The 17,150-nt window shown below is 36.1% G+C and overlaps 3 protein-coding genes, 1 non-coding gene and 1 pseudogene across 5 annotated transcripts; 1 reads left to right on the top strand and 4 right to left on the bottom strand.

The window, feature by feature from the left end:
- Positions 1 to 93: 93 nt before the first annotated feature.
- On the top strand, positions 94 to 2,190 carry LOC125606445 (annotated as a pseudogene).
- Positions 2,135 to 5,771, bottom strand: LOC125606444 (FACT complex subunit SSRP1). The gene is made up of 15 exons (XM_048775513.1): positions 5,566 to 5,771; positions 5,240 to 5,425; positions 5,043 to 5,148; positions 4,727 to 4,863; positions 4,579 to 4,662; positions 4,407 to 4,501; positions 4,174 to 4,282; positions 3,989 to 4,075; positions 3,802 to 3,894; positions 3,509 to 3,706; positions 3,270 to 3,415; positions 2,942 to 3,197; positions 2,681 to 2,863; positions 2,525 to 2,603; positions 2,135 to 2,445 (listed from the first exon to the last, which is right to left on the bottom strand). The coding sequence occupies exons 1-15, from the start codon at positions 5,617 to 5,619 to the stop codon at positions 2,318 to 2,320; spliced, it is 1,941 nt and encodes a 646-aa protein (XP_048631470.1). The 5' UTR covers positions 5,620 to 5,771; the 3' UTR covers positions 2,135 to 2,317.
- A 2,033-nt stretch (positions 5,772 to 7,804) lies between these two features.
- On the bottom strand, positions 7,805 to 10,754 carry LOC106371132 (V-type proton ATPase subunit d1-like). The gene is made up of 10 exons (XM_013811172.2): positions 10,429 to 10,754; positions 9,721 to 9,841; positions 9,280 to 9,387; positions 9,095 to 9,197; positions 8,919 to 8,999; positions 8,740 to 8,825; positions 8,607 to 8,666; positions 8,478 to 8,526; positions 8,264 to 8,398; positions 7,805 to 8,182 (listed from the first exon to the last, which is right to left on the bottom strand). Exons 1-10 carry the CDS (start codon positions 10,607 to 10,609, stop codon positions 8,051 to 8,053), a joined length of 1,056 nt encoding a protein of 351 aa, XP_013666626.1. The 5' UTR covers positions 10,610 to 10,754; the 3' UTR covers positions 7,805 to 8,050.
- Positions 10,755 to 11,450: 696 nt separating this feature from the next.
- LOC106371133 (serine/threonine-protein kinase PBL36) lies at positions 11,451 to 14,256 on the bottom strand. 2 transcript variants are annotated; one of them, XM_013811173.3, is made up of 6 exons: positions 13,674 to 14,256; positions 13,198 to 13,523; positions 12,976 to 13,111; positions 12,762 to 12,898; positions 12,556 to 12,679; positions 11,451 to 12,308 (listed from the first exon to the last, which is right to left on the bottom strand). In XM_013811173.3, the coding sequence occupies exons 1-6, from the start codon at positions 13,864 to 13,866 to the stop codon at positions 11,809 to 11,811; spliced, it is 1,416 nt and encodes a 471-aa protein (XP_013666627.1). In that variant the 5' UTR covers positions 13,867 to 14,256; the 3' UTR covers positions 11,451 to 11,808. The 2 variants fall into 2 exon arrangements, with proteins under 2 accessions (XP_013666627.1, XP_022560431.1); XM_022704710.2 differs by having other exon boundaries at positions 13,198 to 13,520; positions 13,674 to 14,237.
- A 2,149-nt stretch (positions 14,257 to 16,405) lies between these two features.
- TRNAA-AGC lies at positions 16,406 to 16,478 on the bottom strand. Its single transcript has one exon. It is a non-coding gene; the product is annotated as a tRNA-Ala (tRNA).
- Positions 16,479 to 17,150: the final 672 nt, after the last annotated feature.

Here is a 17,150-nt window from a genome sequence, read left to right as displayed (position 1 = left end):
CTTCTTTAACTTTCATGCAAAAAGATAAATTATGAATTATCTTCTTCAATGCAACTAGTTGATGTAAAATATTATATTTTTATTGCTCGATGTCACACTATAAAACCTGCTTAAGCACTTGTGTTTTGTAATAAACTTAAACAAATATAGAAAGCTAACTCAATAATGGAAACTTTCTACTTCATCCCATCTCTCTTCTTCTCGTCCTCTCTTTGAAACTTTTGTTCGGAGCACGACGGCGTAAACTAAACCTACCGCCGAGTCCAACTCGTCCATTTCCGGTCATCGGACATCTCCACCTCCTAAAGCTGCCGCTACACCGTACGTTTCTCTCTCTCCCCAAATCTCTAGACGGTGCCTCCATTTTCTCCCTTCGCCTAGGCACACGTCTCGTTTTCGTTGTCTCTTCTCACTCCGTCGCGGAGGAATGTTTCACCAAAAACGACATCGTTTTAGCTAACCGGCCGGAGTTTATCTTCGGAAAGTATATCGGATACAATTCAAGCACCATGGTCAGTGCGGCTTATGGTGACAGCTGGCGGAACCTCCGTCGTGTTGGCACCATTGAGATCTTCTCGTCTTTTAGACTCAATAGCTTCTTATCCATCCGTGAGGACGAGATCCGACGGCTGATATTCTCTCTATCCAACAACTCTCAACAAGTATGTACCATTTAATATTAACCTAAGGTTTAGAAATATAAAAGATTTACATTTACTTTTTGTTATAATATACTTTCTGCAAAATATAAACAAATAGACATTTTGTATATCATCGATTACAGTAACATAGTACTCTACAATATTAACAAAGCTAGAACATAATATTTTCCCATATTATTTCCAACTAAATTTTAAATAATTAAAATAAAAATTCGGTGGATAAGAATCTAGTTATGTAACCAAGTAATTTGGATTAACATACCATTGATAATTATTAATCATTTGAATATAACATTTTTGAAATTCAGGAATATGCAAAGGTGGAGATGAGAACATTGTTTATGAACTTGACTATAAACAACATCCTTAGGATGGTGGCCGGAAAGAGATTTTACGGTGATGAAACAGAGGACGATGATGAGGCAAGACACGTGAGGCAGTTGATCGCCGATGTGGCTGTTAGCAGCGGCGCTGGAAACGTGGCAGACTATTTCCCGATCCTTCGTTTGATAACGAGTTACGAGAAACAAGTGAAAAAGCTAGCGGGTCGAATTGACGAGTTCTTACAGAGTCTAGTGGACGAGAAACGTGCGGAGAAAGTAAAGGGTAACACTATGATCGATCACTTGCTTTCTCTCCAAGAAACTCAGCCTGATTATTACACGGATGTTATCATCAAAGGAATCATACTTGTAAGTAATAAGAGAGCATACTAGTAACGTTTTATTAAGGGTTTATTGTATTTTTTTATAACAAAGTTTTGATTTGAATAGGTTATGATAATTGCTGGGACTAATACATCAGGAGGAACTTTAGAATGGGCGATGGCTAACTTGTTGAACCATCCAGAAGTATTGGAAAGGGCAAGGACCGAGATCGAGGAGCAAATCGGTTCAGACCGGTTAATAGAGGAACAAGACATTGTGAAACTTCCTTATCTACAGAACATTACGTCAGAGACATTACGGCTATATCCTGTGGTTCCAATGCTTCTCCCTCACATGGCGTCAGAAGACTGCATCGTGGCAGGGTACGACGTCCCACGTGGCACGATGGTAATGGTGAACGCATGGGCCATTCATAGAGACCCAAACATGTGGGAAGAGCCGGAGAAGTTCAAGCCAGAGAGGTTTGAGAAAGAAGGTGAGGATAAGAAGATGTTGTCTTTTGGGATGGGACGACGAGCTTGTCCTGGTTCAGGGCTAGCTCAGCGGCTTGTGACTTTGGCTCTGGGTTCGTTGGTTCAATGTTTCGATTGGGAGAGAGATGGAGAAAAATATGTGGACTTGACAGAAGCTGAGAAAGGAACTATAATGCGCAAAGCTGAACCGTTGAAAGCTATGTGTAGAGCTCGTCCTATTGTCCACAAGATTTTAGATGCTTCTTGTTCATAAGCTTATTTATCTTCCAAACGGTTAATAATATATATCGTAATGCTACTGATTTTGTTGCTTCTTGTATATACTGTTACGAGTTGAAGTTGGATTCATTTAAAATAATTATGTAAATCGAACATAAGTTCAGTAGATTTGTAACCAAGTTTTTTAGGAATCTCTAGTCGCTACATTGAAAAAAACACACAAGCTAAAGATGAAGCAGAAGATAGCATGTCAAACCTTAGATACTAGTGCATCTCTGGGGGGGCATTGGAGTGTTTAGTTACTGTCGGAATCGTTTCCAGAGTCTACAAGCATGGGCTGAGGGTTCTTGTAATCACTAATCTCATCCTTGTATCGCTTCTTGTCAACTTGCGCCTTAGCTTCATACGGCTCTTTTTCCTCAGCTATGGTTTACATAAAACACACACAAAGACGATGAAGCTAAGACCAAGAAATGTAGAGTTTTTTAAGGGAAGATCTTACCAGACATCTGACGCCACTTATCTCCAAGCACCTTTCCTATATCTCCAAATCCTATTCCTGGGTTACTCTTCTTTATGTTCTGTTAAGTGAAAACGATACAACAATCAGACATTGCCTAAGAGTGAAATGTAAGACAAAGGAGAGAAGAGAACTCACGTCTCTTTCCATTTGGGAGAAGTACATGAAACCAGACATTGCCTTCTTAGGTGCATTGGGATCCTTCTTCTTCTTCTGCGTCTTCTTCTTACTACTTCCTTCTTCTGTCGCCAACGCTTTCTTCTTTAAGGGCAATCCTTTCGAAGACGAAGCCTCTTTCTTGGGCTCCTTCTTAACAGATTTCTAAAGAAGGAATAAAAATAAGATATGGTTTCACTTATGAAAGAGTTTTGATTAAGTAAATATGAAAACAGTTTTAACCTCTTTCTCGCCTCCGTCAGCGTCACTAGCATCAGAGTCGTCGTCCTCGCCAGAATCATCAGTCGGTGAGCCACCGTCGTCATCCTCAGCCCCAACAAAGTCTTCGTCCTCCTCATCACTCTCATCAGCAGCTTGGTTTCTGATACGCTCAAGATGAGGGTCAACAGCATCGTCATCATCATTATCCTGGAGAACAGCAGCTACACCCTCTGCGGTACCCGCACCTCCAAGGTTCATGATCTTCAATCCCTTAGAGCTGGCATCAAAAGAAGGATGATGTTTTATTCACTACCGTTCATTTCAAGAACGTTGATGCTGAGATACAAACCTTATGAAGGAATAGAGATTGTGATACTCGTTCCTCTGAATATTCCGGAAGAGATGTTCATGATCAGTTTTCAGTCTTATGGAGAGATCGAAGTAATGCATGTTAGCACCACCAGCAGCATGCCTTTCAAACTCCACATAGTCAATCTAAAAAAACGAAAAAAAACAAACTGTTTAAACAAAACCAACTCTATCTCAAAAGCTTAACAAACTTTCCAAATCATCAATAACCATATATACCTCATCATGAAGTATAAGCGTTGGAGGTTTAGGTAAGAAGAAAAAGCCCTTCTCGAGTGGATAGAGAACACCATCTTCTGCCTTGAGAGATGATTTCACTGCAAACCCATCTTGGGAACTGCGGAACTTCCCTGGTTTAGTGATCTTTGCACCAGACAGCCAACGCAACACGGTGGTGAACACTTCATGTATGAGACCCTGAAAAATTCATAATAGCCAATATCCTTAGCAATCAGTGTATATAGATTTTTTTATAAAGGAACTATAAAATAAGCGGAGACCAGACAAGAGACCTTATATGATCGCTCCAACTTGTCCTTGAACCTTGTATTCATAAGATCATCACTAATTGAGAGTTCACTTTCGACCACGGAGTCTGTCTCAAACTAAAGAAGGTGGAGAAAAACAGATTGAAACGGTTAAAGAAACAAACTTCTAAAAGAAGATTGATATGAAAGGGAAAATAAAAGTAATGTTTACCTGCATCACAATATGGGGGTACAGGGTCTGACCTTTCCGGATTGGTGGGTCTAGAGATATAACAACAAACGTGTGTGGCTGGTTTGACTGCGCAGGCACAAAACAGATAACAAGAGTTCCATTAATAGGTATAAGAGTCAGTGAAAACAAGTAAAAGTCCCTTAGATACGATTAAAAAGAATTACCTTTGGAAGCAAAAACAAGCGGACAACACTACTGTATTGAATCTTAAAGTCATTGGCTTGTCCTTGCAAGCGTAAGAAAGAAAGGTGAAGCTCCACATTGTACCGACCCCTGTGAAAGAAAAAACCAATCATGTATTCATGAGATGATTCAGCAACACACAGTAGCAACAAATGCTAGAGTAATCAACTAATACTCTTAACAGTAAAGATACGATGTAAGGAAAAATCTTTACCTGGGAGTGAGGATTGCAATACCCTCAAATGTGACGACAGCCTCCTCAACTCCAGCACCAACATCAGCCACTTTCAAGATATTGTCATGGAAAACCTAAGACATGCTCTTAGGATCAACATACAAAAAGACACACCCATATAATTAAGGAAAAAAAACTTCAATCAACTTACTTGAGCAGGTGGGCGAGTTTCATCACCAACAAACTGGGTGTTGGTATTAGGAATATGAAAACTTATCTCCATCAACGAGTCTTTCTGTAAATACATAATAACAGAATCAGTAACTCAGCTAGACTGCATTTTCAAAGGAGAAACATACCTCATTGGCACCCGCAGTATCATCAACATGAAACTCCAACAAGACGTCATTCTTCCCTTGAAGCTGAGTCTGTGACACATCAGCCAGAGACACTTCAAAAGCTTGCTTCCCACCAACCAAAAAGGTTAAATTATTCCCTGCACAAAAGAAAACGAATAAAGCTAAAACCTTTTTCACTTAAGAAGACTAAAGAAGCTTAAACTCAACCAAATTATGATTCTTTCCGACCAAAGTATGATTCTTTCCCACTAAAAAACCTAGAAAATAGTCAGTTAAGAGGAGGAGAACACACACAATATGGTGTTAAGGAACTCACCATTCAAGTCCACCTCACCCCAATTGCGACCACTAACAGAGAGCTGTTTCTCTTCAGGCGTTTTCCCAAACGCACTTTGGAAAAAGCTGGTCAGGCTCGCAACATCCTATCCCACCAAACAAACTCATAAGCATAAAAAAACAAGCTCAATCAATTACAAGGAACATCTACATAAGCAAGAAGATATGCGTAAAAACCTGATCACGAAAGCCAATGAACTTATAGTACAACCCATCTTTGGTTTTGACACCAAGCTGGTTAGTCCTCGGAACCTTCATCCAGCTCACGCCCACGATGTCCGATTTGTCGACCTCCACAGCTTTGCCGCCGCCTTGCTTCTTCCATTGAATCCCTCCTGAGTTGATCTTAAGGAGTCCAGGGTTCTGCAGTTACCAAACGTAATCAAACGAGGGAAACTAAAGACGGCTACAAGGAATAAGAAATTAGGGTTTCGAAGCGAGAGGAATAGGGAGACACCCCTAGAGGAAGAGAAAGATCCTAAGAGAATAAGGGAGGAACGAACCGATCCGCCGCGGCCACTGAGGGAGATGTTGTTGAAGGAATGAACGTCCGTCATGGCTCCGATGAGAGGCGAGCCAAGGAGGAAGAGAAGAGACTGATGAGTTTTTAACACACAGAGACACAGTGATGGACGGAGAGCGAATTTAAAGCATTTGATAATTAAGAAGAATAAATCCGTTTTAAAATTTTAATGAGGGCTGGTTACTTACCATTAGATGATTATTTATCCCCTATATATTATTTGAGAAGCATTACAACATTTTTTTTGTAGCCACATGTCATCACTAGAATGATTCTTAGAATCCTTAGAGAATATGTTGGTCCATTTAAATATATAATAAGCTTTTTATTAAACCACAATAAATACATTATTAATGTGATTCATTATTTTCTTAAATAAGATTACGGAATTGCCTAATGTGGCTAAAGTATATATGACAATTAATAATTTTGAATAATAAAGATTTGATAAAAAAATATGTGTATTATAATTATATTTGTTTAATTTTAAGCTATTAAAATAAATTAAACAATCATAGTAACCATATAATAAAAATTAAAAAAATTATTTATATATTATATTTTGAATTTTTAAAAACGAGTATAAATTACTAAAACTGTTAAAAGTTTCACATTCAAATTTTGTAATCTATGATTTAAAACTTTTGTTATGACATGATACAAATAATTGAAAAATAATATAAGTTGAAAGTCTCATTTAATAAGTTAAAAGATATATAAATATATGTATCATTTTAAATTAAATTATATGTCATATAAAAATACATAAATATCGTAATTTTGAAATTTACTTTGAACATTTTTTTGATAAAAATTTGAAAAAATATTGACAACTTAATTTGTTTAAATGTTATAAATGACTTAAACCATTATTCCCACAGTGAAAATTTTGTTATCACTAATTTAGACTTTTTGCTTTAACAGATACAAATGATAAAAAAAATATGAACAAAAAGCATCATCTAATAAATATTAATATTAACATATACCATATATATGTTACTATTATTTAAATTTAATTATATATCATATCAAATAGAAAAAAAAATTTCGATTTACTAAATTTATTTATAAGTTCGCACCAATTTAATTATACAAGTAGTAGATAATGATTTTTTATTTATTCAATATATATTTATTATTTCATAATATGCTATTCAATATATATTTATTATTTCATAATATGCTATAAACATATAATATATAAAATAATTTATATATATAATGTTCATCCCGCGCAAGGCGCGGGTCTTAACCTAGTACTTATTATTCTGTTTTAGAAAAATCTGTGTTTAAGTTTTTACATATATAAAAAAAATCAATTTTAATTATTATTTACAAATAAATACAATTAACTTTTCAAAATTTACAATCTATATTATTATTTGCAAATATTTTTGGGCAATTCTTTCAAGGGTTTATTTGCCAAATAACCAAAAAAAAATGAAAATTAGATTTTGGGAGAGAGAGTAGAGAGAGATAGGAAGAGGAAGTAGGAGAGAGGGGAAATTTTTGGTTAGTTAATGTATTTAAGTTTTTTTCATCTATATAGGATGCAATTTCCCTTCTTTCAAATAGTCATTTTTAACTTTTCGAAATAGTCTTTTTTTATTTTGAAAATTTTAATATTTTTTTTAATTTGAAACTATATACCCAAAACTCCATCCCTTAATTCTAAATTCTAAGTCTAGGTTAACCCTAAGGTAAAAATACATTTTTACTTTTTAATAAAACTTATTTTGGTCATTTTCTTCATTAAAATCTATTTTTGTGACAAAAACTTAAAAATGCTTATCTTAGAAAATTCTCATATTTTTTTGTTTGTTTTACAGCTCTCGAATTAAATGTAAAACGATTAAAGTATATGTTACCCTTGATGAATAGTTATGTTTATTATTAATATAAATTTTATATAATATACTAATTCTATTTCAAAAAAAAATCAATGTGTAAAAAGAATTACACAATTTTTATGACTAACTATTTTTATAACTTTTAATCAATCAAAATTCAATAAACATGATTACGCGATCATATCACATACACAAATCACAGATTATTGTTCATTTTACTGTAATGCTGCCAGTAGCAAATCACAATTTTAAATCATTAAAAAACTTAGCTACTGAAAATAAAGCATTTTGAAACTGATTCCAAATTAGTTTATAAATTGTATTTAAAGGATGTATTTTAAAGTGATTTTGTAGTGACAATATGAATTGAAAAGAAAAAAACAAACAGTGTGATATTATTACAAGAGTTTATTGGCAACAGAACCAAGCAAATACATATGGCAAAGACAAACAAACGAATAGGGGAGACTCTTCTCTTATTGGTTTAATTTAATACACGCACGCACTCACACGTAGAGCGACATAAACAGCTTTCTCTGGTAAAACAAGAGTCTGGAGCAATCAAGCAAAACCAACAACCACTACACCGGTTCTTTCACTTCTTACCAGACCTCAGAACATGTAGACAACACTGTCGTGGATCCTTGACTTCTGGTTCTGTGCAACACATTCCGATATCCACATCAGGTTCCTGATCTCCTGCTCCCTCAACCTCATATACGCAAAGAACACCCCGTAATGGAACTGCCAAAAAAAAAAATCAACCCACTGTAAGTGTTAAACAGCCAATCAGAAACAAGACTTGTTATGCAATTAGAAACAAACCTGCTGCTCAAAGGCTAAGCAAAGCCTTCTGACTTCTTCTTCATAAAACGCCTTGTCGAGCATTTGGCTCTCTCCATAAGACATCTTGGAGAATATCGCTTGGTAAGGAGGGTATTTCTCCATAACACCACGAACCTAACAGTGAATGACAAATTGACAATTAGATTCATTTTCACACATAACATATTATAATGTTATTAGCTTAAGTGTTTACCTGATCTATGTCTTCGCAGATAGCAAGCTCCTCGTGGCCATATGGATAGCTTCACAAGCAAAAAAAGTAAAACCATGGTAAGAAAAACACCATTGAATGGAATATATAGTTTGGGTCTACAATGCTTACAGAAGACCAAAGTTAGAGTAGAGTTTCTTCCTGTCTTCTCTTGTAAGCTCAGTGCCAATGCTGCATAAAAAAAGGAAATTCAGTTTCAGCGACTTTATAAAGACCGTAACATCTTGTGGTAGTAGATAATAACCTATTGATGGTGATGTTCACAGCTCTTCTGTCAGCTTCGAAGGCTAGAAGGTCAGACATAATCTCTGATGTTGCCCCACCAAGTTTCTATTTCGGATACACAGCGACAATGGGGTTAGCTAGCATAATAGGTAGATTATGAATTTGTGTTAAAAAAAAGATCCAAGAGTCAAGTAGCACCTGACAGAACTTGTAAAAGTCCTCAAGGTATGCTTTGTAGAGGGTGTTCCTCATAATCTCTATGTTCATGTCATCCAAATCCTGAAAATGACACGAACGTTAAACGAATCTTAATAATCTAAACAATTCCACAAGGTGGTTAAAAAGGAACAATAGTAAATGTTTCAGCGATGTACCTCTGAGGTTAAGCATTCAGAGAAATAAGGAGCGAGAGGAGTATCCACAAGCACCAACCTATAGAGCTCCCTCATGTTCTGAGCAACTGCCAGCGTGGCAATGCTGGAAAAGAGAAATCATTAGCAAAAACATTAAAGCAGCTACTTGAAGAGGTATAGAAGATCCAAAAGGTCAATGCAGGTACCTGTCAAACATGCCTAAAGGGTGACACTTCTCAATCAACTCTTGAACATCTCTCTCGTGGAGGGTTCCAGTAACAATCAGCACGACGTTGTCAATCATGTGGCCGTACCTGCATTACGATATTAAGAGAAAGATAACCCAATATCTCAAATGTCAGCGTCTTTTATTGATAGATTATAACGTTATAACCTAGTAAGCAAACTACAACAAAATGATCAAACTCTTTGCTCTCAACATACTAAAACAAACCCATTTCGCTGAAATCTCTTTAAGAATGGAGCTTAATGAAAATTCCAAACCTTACACACTATGATGTACATTGAGAGGATTCTGGCACAACTACTAGGCTTACATTTGGAAACTAAAAGAGGCCAATAATAACACTGCACCACCATCTTCTGTTGATCTAGAATATGATGATTTAGCGAAGTATCTCACTAACCTGATGTACTCTAAGAAGGTTGACATAGGCTCGGTTGCTTGACAAAGCATATGCTTATAATCATCCACAAGCTTGAGAGTGCACTTCTCCACAATTGTTGTGGTATGCAGAGGTGACGGTTCTGCAGCCACAGATTAAAAAAATAAAAATCTTTTACAACAATAATGAAACAGAGATTTCAGACAAACAAACAACCGCAAGAACAGAACAAATCACTGTCTTGTCTAAACATCATCTTAGAGATCCAATTAGGAAGATGAATGTCAACTAAAACAAAATTGGTTTGATAAAGAACATTTTTTACAACAATAATGGAACAGAGACACAGATAAACCAAGCAGATTTCAGACAAAAGAACAGGATAAATCACTGTCTTGTCTAAACACCAGGTTTGAAATCCATTCATGAAGATGGATTACAATTAAAATAAAACTAATTCAGTGATAAAGAACATTTTGTTACAACAATAATGGAACAGAGATTCAAACAAACACAAGAACAGAACAAATCATTGTCTTGTCTAAATATCAGCTTAAAAAAAAGATCCATTAATGAAGACGAATTTAAATCAACATAAAACTGATTCCACAGTGAAAGCAATTCGTAACCCTAAAACCCAGAAACTCACATCAACCAAAACAGAATCGAAGTCAACTAATCAGATCATCATCACGGATCGAGAGAGCGATCAAATGAGGGAAAACGCACCGTTTTGGAGGTAAGGGCCGTACTTGGTAGCGGAGAGGTGCATCTTGATGTCGTCAAGGTTTTCGCACTGGCAGAGATTGTTGTAATCGGCGGTGGTGAGAAGGCCGGCACGGTGGCCCCTCACGATCGCCTCCAAGTATCCGCCATGGATGTTGAACGTCAGCGCCTCGAATCCGTACATCCTTCTCTCCTTGCCTTTACGGAGATAATTCAGATCTTAAAGGTTGAACGGAGAGAGAGATCTGAAGAAAACAATCGAAGCAGAGGCAGAGAGATCAAACGTTAAAGAAGAAGATAGATTTGATTCATTTGTTTTGCAATCTCGTCCTTGGAACTTTGGAAATTACCATACTGTCCCTCTGTTATAGCCATAAACCGGTCTGGTACGATTCGCACGCGCGCAAATACTTCTAAACCGAAAATTGGACATTAGTGTTGGTTCGGTTGATCGGTTTATTATTATTTTAGACCAAATCTCTTTTTTTTTTATTCTGTATTTTTAGCTACAAACTAAATCCAAACATAACATACAAGAAAATTTACAAGAACCAAAAAAAATGAAATATGTGTCACATATGATTATAAAACCATTTAGTTATAAGATATATAGCAAAAAAAAAATTGAAATTCAAAACTTTTTTACTAACTTTAGCCTGAGATTTTCAATCCTTGTGACATTTCTCTGAAAGATTCAATTTTGTTACTAGAATGGAGCAAGTGTGCATTGGTTTTGGACCTTTTTGACAATAGTCATTGCCAAGATATGTCGTGCCATTCCAATTTGGGGTCTCTTCATCAGGTCCTTCCCCAGAAAGGTGCTTCACTATCTCCAACTATCCACCAGTCCGGACCTCAAGGACTTGGCTAGTTCATCGCAGCAGTTCTGTAGCAAAGTAACAACTCTTAAGTTTATTACACTTAGAACCCAAGAACTGAGACCGAGTCATACGTCCGTGGACCCACACAATTTCTGCACCGAACACAACCTTTGCATTTGGTTTAAGCAAGTTAACTCTCTATCATGATTAACACTTACAGCCATGTTATTAAAAGATTAAAATTCAATACATAGCACAGGACATATATTACAGGGTAAAACATATGTTTTTACAAACAAACAGGTTTTATATATATCCTTGCAAGAACTTTACACTCTCTCAACCTTTACATTTCTTCTACACATTAAAAACCACAGATCAAAATCTTTAGACCTTCAGGACCAAAGATATTTTTCCTGAGTTCCATCCACTCAAAGAACACAAACCAGGATCCACAGACCATCTCTTTTGCTCTTGAATCAGAAAGAATCGATGCAACATGAAGCCTAGAACAACATCCAGCTCCAATCCGGTCAGACAAACTAATTCCCTATACTTTGAGTCATTGCTCTTTTCCTTTAGGCTTTGGTGATTGCCTCGCATTCCGATAAGGCGAAGCCTGAGGCAAGTTTAAACTCGACAAACTCCTCAGAGGCTGTCCGTTTCTCGCCACAAACCCACCTCCTTGTGTCCTAACACCGTTCTTAGCAACAGGCTGCATTGTCTGGAAAGATGTAGAAGAGCTAGCGAAGTCTTTAAGACTCGGTAACGGCTTTAACGCTTCGACAACTTCACTCATCTTTGGTCTAGCTTTAGAGTCTCGGTTAAGGCACTGTGCCGCTACTTGGGTGGCTTTCTGAGCTCCCTTGATCGAGAAGTGACCCTCTAAGCGAGGATCCAACAGTCTGTAAAACTTCTTTTTGTCTAAAAGATGAGGTTTCACCCATTCCACCAGGTTTTGTTCACCGTTGGGACGGCTTTTATCCACAGCTCTTCGTCCAGTTAGTATCTCAAGTAGAACTACTCCGAAGCTGTATACGTCACTCTTCGTTGTCAAATGTCCTGATGTTGAAACTGAGATTAGTAACTCCATAAACTAAATAGTTCCTCCATTTTCAGTTTTAAATGTAAAATTTATTGATTTTTATGTTATATGATCTTTTATATTCTGCAGATTATTTTTCTATTGGTTGAATTAAGGTTAGTTAGATGGTTAATGATTTTTTTCTTAATCTGTGCACAACTCCAAAACGTCAAATAAAAAGAAACGGAGGGAGTAATAACAAAGGGGAGAGGATACTTTACTCACCAGTCATTACATATTCAGGAGCTGCATAACCATATGTTCCCATGACTCTGGTTGATACATGTGATTTTTTCTCGTCTGGTGCATCTTTAGCTAGCCCAAAGTCAGAGAGCTTTGAGTTATATTCCTGAAAATAGAAACATTTATTTCCAAATTTATTAAGAATGGTGAAAATAAAGGGTAGAAGAGCTTCTGGAGTTCAGACATACCGCGTCTAGTAAGATGTTAGATGTTTTGAAATCGCGGTAAATGACAGGCTTCTCAGCTTCCTCATGAAGAAAGGCAAGACCTTTAGCTGCACCAAGCGCAATTTTCATTCTCACAGACCAAGGGAGAGGTAAAGTCCCTGGAAACAAAAAGATAAATGAAACAAGAATCAATATAAGAATCAGCAGCGGTTTGTGAATGATTAAAACAACATACTTCTGAAAAGATGATTCTCAAGACTCCCTCGAGGCATAAACTCATAAACAAGCAGCCTTTGGTCTTCTTCCATGCAATAACCCACCAGTTTAACCAAGCTTGGGTGAACAAGGTTCCCAAGAAAGTTAATCTCAGCCTGTACATAAAATTTAGCAACATGATCAAAACATTTATAGCACTAGGCTTTAACCACTATCAAGGTAAAAGAGATTGGTCCATTACCAGCCACTCCTTGTGACCTTGAAGACCATCTGGGTTCAGTGTTTTGACTGCTACAGTTAAACCAGTACCAGGCTTAACCGGCGCCGTTCCGTTTTCCTCAATCCATCCTTTGAAAACACATCCAAACCCACCTTCGCCAAGAAGAGACTCTGGTCTGAAGTTCCTAGTGGCTAACTTGAGGTCATTAAACATGAATATCCTTAGCTTAGAAGAATACTTCAACTCCCCACTGATTAGAGGTGTCGACGAACCACTCTCCGGACGGCTAGCATCTTTAGACGGAGGTGTATGATCTTCACGCTTCTCAACAACATGCTTAGGTGCTGCTGCAATAGGTATTATAACAAAACAAATCAAAACAAAGTTGTCTTTTCCAGTTCAAGTGTCAGCACAAGATAAACAATCTCAACCTACAAATAGATACACACTCACAAACGAATTTGATCATCTAGTAGTAGAGGAAGAAAGAGATTTACCAACAACTGTGGTGGTGGCATTCAAGGAACTATCAACTTTTGATCTAGAAGTGATGCAGCTGAATATGAGCTTGATTCTGAACCAGAACCCACTTTCACTCTCATCTCCATCTCTCTTATTTGCACTCAAAGTCTTCCCCTTTTCAGGTTTCTCCACACCCACAACCTTAACAGAGTCTTTCTCCGTAGCCATCGTCTCCTTACAAACCCTAGAACTAAAATCAAAGAGAAGCCCTAGAACAGATCACTCCCTCTCATCACATCCATAGAAATCGATCTCGATCAGACCCAGAACGTGAAATTGATGGAAAGAGCAGAAAGTCAGAAACCCAATTCTCAGAAAGGATAAAGTTTGATCCCTTCTCCCTTAAAAGAAGAAAAGGTAAGACTTTTAAGACGAAAACAAACGATGAGCTCCTGAATTGGGGATATAGAGAAACAACGATATGAGTGAAGGGAATGGGAGATTAGCCGGAGAAAGTTTTTAGTCAAAAGGGATGGATTCTCTTTTTTGAGAAAGATACAGAGCTACGAAAGGGCATCTTCAGAGAGAAGAGAGAGACTGAAACTGGTCAGCAACGGGCAGATGGGGCAGCTTGTGTGAAACAGAGGAGATAAATTGGTCAGCTTGGGCAGCAAAAAAAAGTACGCGTACATGAGCTCAAATAATTAAGGGTTAATTTGTCCAAAAAAAAAGATTTAAGGGTTAATTTAGTTATAATCTTATATTAAATTAAGTGTTAATTTTAAAAGAGAATTAAACATAACTTTCTACAAAAATGTATATATATATGATTTTGGGCTAATTCACTCTTTAAAAGAGAAAATTCTTTTAGGATTTTGGGATAATTTAATTTTCATATAACAAAAATGTATATATTAAACATAACTTTCTACAATCTATACAATTTTATAAAAGAATAAATTTTGATTGATTTGGGAATTTATAATAATACTATTAGTGCCTTTCAAAAAAAAATTGATATGTACAATTTTCTTATCAAATTTATGCTTCAATGCATACGATTGTAACACTTCTGAGATATTATATTCAACTTTTGTTTAATTATTTCAAAATTTATAAAATCTGATATGATATATAACAAGCCAAACAAAATTCTATAATAAACGGCCTTTCCAAGTCTAGTTGACTACAACACTCAAAAAACTTATATATGCAATTAACAATGCTTGAATTTTTGGATTTGAACTCTGATCTGAGATTCTGAGTGTAAGTCTAACCAAATGTTGATGATAAAAAATGGTTTTCTCCTCTCTCGTCATTTATTCTTTAGATATCAGAAATGCAAGGATATAATAGATTAATCAAGTAAGACTGTGTGAGAGTATGTTGATAACTTTCTTTACTCGTTTCAAGATTCTTTAATAGTAGCATTAATCAGCAACTAATAATTGAGTTAATTATAAAAAGAACAAGACGAAAGGGTAGACTTTTTGGTTTTGGGGAAGATAGTTATTATGCATGTTGACTTTACATCTAGAAGAATAAAAGCTTTTGGGACACATGGAGTCATTTGAGGTGCTCAGCAGCTAATGGATAAACGGTAGGCAACTAACTTGTTGAAGTTACAGGTGGTTGTCTTTTTTGACTCTTTGAGTTCAGACCAATGAAATTCTAATCCTCTTTAATTGTTTTTATTCTTTCTAATAAGCCAAAAAAAAGAAACGAAAGATTGTTTTTAAGAGTGAATGTAGAGTCACGGGAGAAGATGGTGAGATACGCGGCAAAGAACACACAACCAAAGACAAGGTCAAGGACCGATGGTGAGAATGCAGGGCTACGGCCGCCTATAGAAAAATATATCTTTGCACGTATGAAGAATTTTAATAAATATAAAAAGAAAATCTAACATTTATAAATCTAATGTACTATATAGCATAATGTTGGATTCGAATCTAAGAAGGATGATGATATAAATAACTTTAGTGAAAACTAACTAACTAAAAGACCAGGTCTTATAAAGATGTCAAGGAAAGTGATGATACCAACAATCAGGGCCGTCCCTGCCATAAGACCAGTGAAACTAGAGCTTTAGGCCACAAAATTATTACAAAATATGAGGCCACATTTTTTGAAAAAGAATGATTATAGTTAAGTGGTTAAAAACATATTCATCTTTGTTTCAGTTGGAGTCTGCATCTTCAACGTTATGGTGTCCTTTTTTTTTTTTTTTTCTATTGCGACATGTAGTTTAAATAACTTATATGTTTTTTTTTGTCAAACAAATAACTTATCTGTTTCTTTTTTCTCCTTGTGTTACTTAACATTACAAATAATAATAGTTCAATTCAAACTAGTGATTTTTATTTTATTAAAATGTCTACTAATAATCTGACATAACTAAACTACTATGAGTTAAAAAAAAATTAAACTACCATTTCACTTTGTATTTGAAAAAGAGAAACTATTATATATGCATATATATTATATAAATATATTTTACAAATAAATATAATGTTACTGTATATAAATATGCTTCAGGCCACCAAATTTATCGGGACGGCACTGCCAACAATGGTGTGAGGAAAGGTGTTACTACAACTAAGATGGATTTATTTTACCAAAAAAAAAAACTAAGATGGATTTCGATTACTCATTTTTAGCATGGTTAGGTTAGCTCCAGCCTCCAGGTAATGAACTCTTTACACCATTTGAATAAAGGTAACTTATCCAAAGTTAGAGTGGTCTTTAATGCAAAATAAAAATAGAATGGAGATGCGGGGTATCGATCCCCGTACCTCTCGCATGCTAAGCGAGCGCTCTACCATCTGAGCTACATCCCCATTTTGCTTGTTTTTATTATTTGCTTGTAACTTTCTCTTGCTAACACTTCATCCTGACGTCAGTTTGAGTTGGCTTGGCTAGTACTTCATCTTACTAGAATAAAAAGCTTAAAGAGAAGCAATAAATGGAAAGCCTTTCAAAAACCCCAACACAATGTCTTCTTGGTGTAGTATTGTATTCAGGGCCGGCTTAGGGCATGGGGCAAGGGGGGCGTGGGCCCCAGGGCCCAAACAGTTTTTAACAAAAATAGTATGAAAGAGGGGTCCAATTTTTTTAAAAAAATAATTAGGGATAGGGGCCCAAAATTTTTAAATTATTCATATATACATGTAAAAAAATTTTTTTGCCCAAGGGCCCACTATTATCTTGAGCCGGCCCTGATTGTATTCTTGGTCCTAATTAGCTAGGACTTAAAATACATCCTGATGCTACATACTTCTAGCACCAAGGTGGCCTTAAAAAGGTTTTGTTACCGAGATACACAGTAGCAGCAAGCAAAAGTTTGTGGTCTTGGACATCAAACTCTCCATATTATTGAACCATTCTTCAAGAAATGCATGCATCAGTCATTACCCCCACCCCCTGCATAATTTCATAAAAAGACAATCTCTTCAATTATATATTGAAACATTCTTCAAGAAGTGCTTATACTCATTGTCACACAATTCCAT

The sequence above is a fragment of the Brassica napus genome, unplaced genomic scaffold (assembly GCF_020379485.1).
Source record: "Brassica napus cultivar Da-Ae unplaced genomic scaffold, Da-Ae ScsIHWf_885;HRSCAF=1255, whole genome shotgun sequence".
In the NCBI taxonomy this organism is placed as follows: domain Eukaryota; kingdom Viridiplantae; phylum Streptophyta; class Magnoliopsida; order Brassicales; family Brassicaceae; genus Brassica; species Brassica napus.
Note: the sequence above shows the minus strand (reverse complement) of the source record. Positions and strands in the feature narration are given on the sequence as shown.